Source organism: Coloeus monedula, assembly GCF_965178545.1.
Source record: "Coloeus monedula genome assembly, chromosome: 40".
NCBI lineage: Eukaryota > Metazoa > Chordata > Aves > Passeriformes > Corvidae > Coloeus > Coloeus monedula.
Window position 1 is genome coordinate 444,081 of NC_138820.1, and position 7,571 is coordinate 451,651.

The 7,571-nt window shown below is 56.7% G+C and overlaps 1 protein-coding gene across 1 annotated transcript in view; it reads left to right on the forward strand.

The window, feature by feature from the left end:
• LOC309584526 (polyunsaturated fatty acid lipoxygenase ALOX8-like) overlaps positions 1 to 7,253 on the forward strand; it is a 36,256-nt gene extending 29,003 nt beyond the window's left edge. The window contains exon 16 of the mRNA XM_082300570.1: positions 4,365 to 7,253. Coding sequence (XP_082156696.1) covers positions 4,365 to 4,544 — 180 coding nt within the window. The 3' untranslated portion in view covers positions 4,545 to 7,253. The remainder of the gene's footprint in view (positions 1 to 4,364) is intronic.
• The last annotated feature ends 318 nt before the right edge of the window (positions 7,254 to 7,571 follow it).

The following is a 7,571-nucleotide window of genomic DNA, read 5'->3' on the forward strand; positions in this document are numbered from 1 at the left end:
CAAACGACCCCAAAACCACCCTGGGACCTCAAATCCACCCCAAAACCACCCCAAACTCCCCTGGCCGTGCTCTGGGTGCTCCGCAACGAGCCCATGGACCTGGTGAGACCCCAAACCCACCCCAAAACCACCTCAAAAACCACCCCGGGACCCCCAAACCCACCCCAAATCCCCCTGGCCGTGCTCTGGGTGCTCCGCAACGAGCCCATGGACCTGGTGAGACCCCAAAACCACCCCAAAAACACCCCAAAAACCACCCTGGGACCCCCAAACCCACCCCAAACTCCCCTGGCCGTGCTCTGGGTGCTCCGCAACGAGCCCATGGACCTGGTGAGACCCCAAAACCACCCCAAAAACACCCCAAAAACCACCCTGGGACCCCCAAACCCACCCCAAACTCCCCTGGCCGTGCTCTGGGTGCTCCGCAACGAGCCCATGGACCTGGTGAGACCCCAAAACCACCCCAAAAACCACCCCAAAAACCACCCTGGGACTCCAGACCCACCCCAGAACCACCCCAGGATCCATCCAAACCCAAACCCACCCCACAAACCACCCCAGGACCCCAAAACCCTCTCCAAAACCACCCCAAAAACCACCCTGGGACCCCAAAACCACCCCAAAACCACCCCCAAACCCCCCAGGATCCACAAACTCCATCCAAGCCCAAAGCCACCCCAAAGCCACCCCAAAAACAACCCTGGGACCCCAAAACCACCCCCAAAACCACCCCAAACCCCCTCGGGACCCCCAAAACCACCCTGGGACCCCAAACCACCCTAGAATAACCCCAAAATAACCCCAAACCCCTCAGGATCCACAAACTCCACCCAAACCCCAAGCCACCCTAAAACCACCCCAAAAACCACCCCGGGACCCCCAAACCCACCCCAAATCCCCCTGGCCGTGCTCTGGGTGCTCCGCAACGAGCCCATGGACCTGGTGAGACCCCAAAACCACCCCCAAAACCACCCCAAAAACCACCCTGGGACTCCAGACCCACCCCAAAACCACCCCAGGATCCATCCAAACCCAAACCCACCCCACAAACCACCCCAAAACCACCCTGGGACCTCAAATCCACCCCAAAACCACCCCAAACTCCCCTGGCCGTGCTCTGGGTGCTCCGCAACGAGCCCATGGACCTGGTGAGACCCCAAAACCACCCCAAAAACCACCCCAAAAACCACCCTGGGACTCCAGACCCACCCCAAAACCACCCCAGGATCCATCCAAACCCAAACCCACCCCACAAACCACCCCAGGACCCCAAAACCCTCTCCAAAACCACCCCAAAAACCACCCTGGGACCCCAAACCCACCCCAAAACCACCCCCAAACCCCCCAGGATCCACAAACTCCATCCAAGCCCAAAGCCACCCCAAAAACAACCCTGGGACCCCAAAACCACCCCCAAAACCACCCCAAACCCCCTCGGGACCCCCAAAACCACCCCGGGACCCCAAACCACCCTAGAATAACCCCAAAATAACCCCAAACCCCTCAGGATCCACAAACTCCACCCAAACCCCAAGCCACCCTAAAACCACCCCAAAAACCACCCCGGGACCCCCAAACCCACCCCAAATCCCCCTGGCCGTGCTCTGGGTGCTCCGCAACGAGCCCATGGACCTGGTGAGACCCCAAAACCACCCCAAAAACCACCCCAAAAACCACCCCAAAAACCACCCTGGGACTCCAGACCCACCCCAAAACCACCCCAGGATCCATCCAAACCCAAACCCACCCCACAAACCACCCCAAAACCACCCTGGGACCTCAAATCCACCCCAAAACCACCCCAAACTCCCCTGGCCGTGCTCTGGGTGCTCCGCAACGAGCCCATGGACCTGGTGAGACCCCAAAACCACCCCAAAAACCACCCTGGGACCTCAAATCCACCCCAAAACCACCCCAAACTCCCCTGGCCGTGCTCTGGGTGCTCCGCAACGAGCCCATGGACCTGGTGAGACCCCAAAACCACCCCAAAAACCACCCCAAAAACCACCCTGGGACTCCAGACCCACCCCAGAACCACCCCAGGATCCATCCAAACCCAAACCCACCCCACAAACCACCCCAGGACCCCAAAACCCTCTCCAAAACCACCCCAAAAACCACCCTGGGACCCCAAAACCACCCCAAAACCACCCCCAAACCCCCCAGGATCCACAAACTCCATCCAAGCCCAAAGCCACCCCAAAGCCACCCCAAAAACAACCCTGGGACCCCAAAACCACCCCCAAAACCACCCCAAACCCCCTCGGGACCCCCAAAACCACCCTGGGACCCCAAACCACCCTAGAATAACCCCAAAATAACCCCAAACCCCTCAGGATCCACAAACTCCACCCAAACCCCAAGCCACCCTAAAACCACCCCAAAAACCACCCCGGGACCCCCAAACCCACCCCAAACTCCCCTGGCCGTGCTCTGGGTGCTCCGCAACGAGCCCATGGACCTGGTGAGACCCCAAAACCACCCCAAAAACCACCCCAAAAACCACCCCCAAAACCACCCCAAAAACCACCCTGGGACTCCAGACCCACCCCAAAACCACCCCAGGATCCATCCAAACCCAAACCCACCCCACAAACCACCCCAAAACCACCCTGGGACCTCAAATCCACCCCAAAACCACCCCAAACTCCCCTGGCCGTGCTCTGGGTGCTCCGCAACGAGCCCATGGACCTGGTGAGACCCCAAAACCACCCCAAAACCACCCCAAAAACCACCCCGGGACCCCCAAACCTACCCCAAATCCCCCTGGCCGTGCTCTGGGTGCTCCGCAACGAGCCCATGGACCTGGTGAGACCCCAAAACCACCCCAAAAACCACCCCAAAAACCACCCTGGGACTCCAGACCCACCCCAAAACCACCCCAGGATCCATCCAAACCCAAACCCACCCCACAAACCACCCCAGGACCCCAAAACCCTCTCCAAAACCACCCCAAAAACCACCCTGGGACCCCAAACCCACCCCAAAACCACCCCCAAACCCCCCAGGATCCACAAACTCCATCCAAGCCCAAAGCCACCCCAAAAACAACCCTGGGACCCCAAAACCACCCCCAAAACCACCCCAAACCCCCTCGGGACCCCCAAAACCACCCCGGGACCCCAAACCACCCTAGAATAACCCCAAAATAACCCCAAACCCCTCAGGATCCACAAACTCCACCCAAACCCCAAGCCACCCTAAAACCACCCCAAAAACCACCCTGGGACCCCAAAACCACCCCAAAAACCACCCCGGGACCCCCAAACCACCCCAAAAACCACCCCGGGACCCCCAAACCCACCCCAAATCCCCCTGGCCGTGCTCTGGGTGCTCCGCAACGAGCCCATGGACCTGGTGAGACCCCAAAACCACCCCAAAACCACCCCAAAACCAACCCCAAAACCCCCAGGATCCACAAACTCCATCCATGCCCAAACCCACCCCAAAACCACCCCAGGACCCCCAAAGCCACCCCCAAAACCTCCCCAAGACCCCCAAACCCACCCCAAAACCTCCCCAGGACCACCAAACCCACCCCAAAACCACCTCAAGACCCCCAAACCCACCCCAAAACCTCCCCAGGACCCCCAAACCCACCCCAAAACCTCCCCAGGACCCCTAAACCCACCCCAAAACCACCCCAAGACCCCCAAACCCACCCCCAAAACCACCCCAGGACCCCCAAACCCACCCCAAAACCACCCCAAGACCCCCAAACCCACCCCAAAACCTCCCCAGGACCCCCAAACCCACCCCAAAACCACCCCAGGACCCCTAAACCCACCCCAAAACCTCCCCAAGACCCCCAAACCCACCCCAAAATCTCCCCAGGACCCCCAAACCCACCCCAAAACCACCCCAGGACCCCCAAAACCTCCCCAGGACCCCTAAACCCACCCCAAAACCACCCCAAGACCCCCAAACCCACCCCAAAACCTCCCCAGGACCCCTAAACCCACCCCAAAACCTCCCCAGGGCCCCCAAACCCACCCCAAAACCTCCCCAGGACCCCCAAACCCACCCCAAAACCACCCCAAGACCCCCAAACCCACCCCCAAAACCTCCCCAAGACCCCCAAACCCACCCCAAAACCTCCCCAGGACCCCCAAACCCACCCCCAAAACCTCCCCAGGACCCCCAAAACCACCCCCAAAACCACCCCAGGACCCCCAAACCCACCCCAAAACCACCCCAGGACCCCCAAACCACCCCAAAACCTCCCCAGGACCCCTAAACCCACCCCAAAACCTCCCCAAGACCCCCAAACCCACCCCAAAACCTCCCCAGGACCCCAGACCCACCCCAGAACCGCCACCCAGTGCCCCCAGTGCCCCCAGTAAACGCCCGCGCTGTCCCCGCAGCGGCCCCTGGGCCACTACCCCGACCGCCACTTCACCGAGGGGCCCCCCCGGCGCCTGATCCGGCGCTTCCGGCGCCGCCTGCGCCGAATCTCCCGCGAAATCCGCGCCCGGAACCAGGGCCTGGCCCGGCCCTACCCCTACCTGGACCCCGAGAACATCGAGAACAGCGTGGCCATCTGAGGGGCTCAAAAACGACCCGAAATAGCCCAAAAACACCCCAAAATAGTCCCAAAGTACCCCAAAATACCCCAAAAACATCGAGAACAGCGTGACCATCTGAGGGGGCCAAAACCGACCCGAAATACCCCAAAACCACCCCGAAATAGTCCCAAAGTACCCCAAAATACCCCAAAAACATCGAGAACAGCGTGGCCATCTGAGGGGCTCAAAAACGACCCGAAATAACCCAAAACCACCCCAAAATAGCCCCAAAGTACCCCAAAATACCCCGAAAATACCCCAAAAACATCGAGAACAGCGTGACCATCTGAGGGGGCCAAAACCGACCCGAAATACCCCAAAACCACCCCGAAATAGTCCCAAAGTACCCCAAAATACCCCAAAAACATCGAGAACAGCGTGGCCATCTGAGGGGCTCAAAAACGACCCGAAATACCCCAAAAACACCCCGAAATAGTCCCAAAGTACCCCAAAATACCCCGAAAATACCCCAGAAACATCGAGAACAGCGTGACCATCTGAGGGGCTCAAAAACGACCCGAAATAGCCCAAAACCACCCCGAAATAGTCCCAAAGTACCCCAAAATACCCCAAAAACATCGAGAACAGCGTGACCATCTGAGGGGGCCAAAAATGACCCGAAATAGCCCAAAAACACCCCGAAATAGCCCCAAAGTACCCAAAAATACCCAAAATATACCCCAAAAATACCCCGAGAACATCGAGAACAGCGTGGCCATCTGAGGGGGTCAAAACCACCCCGAAATACCCCAAAACCACCCCGAAATAGCCCCAAAATACCCAAAATATACCCCAAAAACACCCCGAGAACATCGAGAACAGCGTGGCCATCTGAGGGGGCCAAAAACGACCCGAAATAGCCCAAAACCACCCCAAAATAGCCCCAAAATACCCAAAAATACCCCAAAAATAGCCCGAGAACATCGAGAACAGCATGGCCATCTGAGGGGCTCAAAAACGACCCGAAATACCCCAAAACCACCCCGAAATAGCCCCAAAGTACCCCAAAAATACCCCAAAAACACCCCGAGAACATCGAGAACAGCGTGGCCATCTGAGGGGCTCAAAAACGACCCGAAATACCCCAAAACCACCCCAAAATAGCCCCAAAATACCCAAAAATACCCCAAAACCACCCCAAAATACCCCAAAAACACCCCAAAATAGTCCCAAAGTACCCAAAAATACCCCCAAAACACCCCAAAATAGCCAAAAAATACCCCAAAACAGCCAAAAACCAGCCCAAGAACATCAAGAACAGCGTGGCCATCTGAGGGGGCCAAAAACCCCCAAAATAGCCCCAAAATACCCCAAAATACCCAAAAATACCGCGAAAATACCCCAAAAACATCGAGAACAGCGTGGCCATCTGAGGGGGCCAAAAACACCCCGAAATACCCCAAACCACCCCAAAATACCCCAAAAATACCCCAAACCCACCCCAAAATAGACCTAAACCACCCCAAAATACCCAGAAATACCCCAAAACCACCCCAAATACCCCCAAAATACCCTCCCTGGGAGCTGGTACTGGTCTGTACCGGGAACCATGACTGGTCTGTACTGGGAGCTGTTACTGGTCTATACTGGGAGCCATTACTGGTATTTATTAAGAGCCGTTACTGGTCTGTACTGGGAGCTGTTACTGGTCTGTACTGGGAGCCGTTACTGGTATTTATTAAGAGCCGTTACTGGTCTGTACTGGGAGCTGTTACTGGTCTGTACTGGGAGCTGTTAGTGGTCTATACTGGGAGCCGTTACTGGTATTTATTAAGAGCCATTACTGGTCTGTACTGGGAGCTGTTACTGGTCTGTACTGGGGGCCGTTACTGGTCTGTACTGGGAGCCGTTACTGGTTTGTACTGGGAGCTGTTACTGGTATTTATTAAGAGCCGTTACTGGTTTGTACTGGGAGCCATTACTGGTCTGTACTGGGAGCTGTTACTGGTCTATACTGGGAGCCGTTACTGGTATTTATTAAGAGCCGTTACTGGTCTGTACTGGGAGCCGTTACTGGTCTCCATTAAGAGCCATTACTGGTCTGTACTGGGAGCTGTTACTGGTCTCCATTAAGAGCTGTTACTGGTCTGTACTGGGGGCCGTTACTGGTCTGTACTGGGAGCCGTTACTGGTCTGTACTGGGAGCCGTTACTGGTCTCCATTAAGAGTCATTACTGGTCTATACTGGGAGCCATGACTGGTGTATACTGGGAGCTGCTATTGGTGTGTACTGGGGGCGATTACTGGTCTATACTGGGAGCTGTTACTGGTCTCCATTAAGAGCTGTTACTGGTCTGTACTGGGAGCTGTTACTGGTCTCTACTGGGTGCAGTTACTGGTGTGTACTGGGAGCCGCTACTGGTCTGTACTGGGAGCTGTTACTGGTCTGTACTGGGAGCCGTTACTGGTCTGTACTGGGAGCCATTACTGCTCTCCATTAAGAGTCATTACTGGTCTATACTGGGAGCCATGACTGGTGTATACTGGGAGCTGCTGTTGGTGTGTACTGGGGGCGATTACTGGTCTGTACTGGGAGCCATGACTGGTGTATACTGGGAGCTGCTATTGGTGTGTACTGGGGGCGATTACTGGTCTGTACTGGGAGCCATGACTGGTCTGTACTGGGAACCATTATTGGTGCATACTGGGAGCTGTTACTGGTCTGTACTGGGAGCTGTTACTGGTCTATACTGGAGCATTACTGGTGTATACCGGAAGCTGTTACTGGTCTGTACTGGGAGCTGTTACTGGTGTCAATAAAGGTGTCAATGGAGCAGTGTCTGTGTGTGGGGGAAGGGTACTGGTCATACTGGTCATACTGGTCATACTGGGCAGGGGTGGAACACACCCAGTGAAGTAACTGGGATCTAACTGGGATGGGGGCTGGGCCCACTGGGGATACTGGGATGTAACTGGGATGGGGGCTGGGCCCACTGGGGATACTGGGATGTAACTGGGATGGGGACTGGCCCGACTGAGGATACTGGGAGGGAACTGGGATGGGGG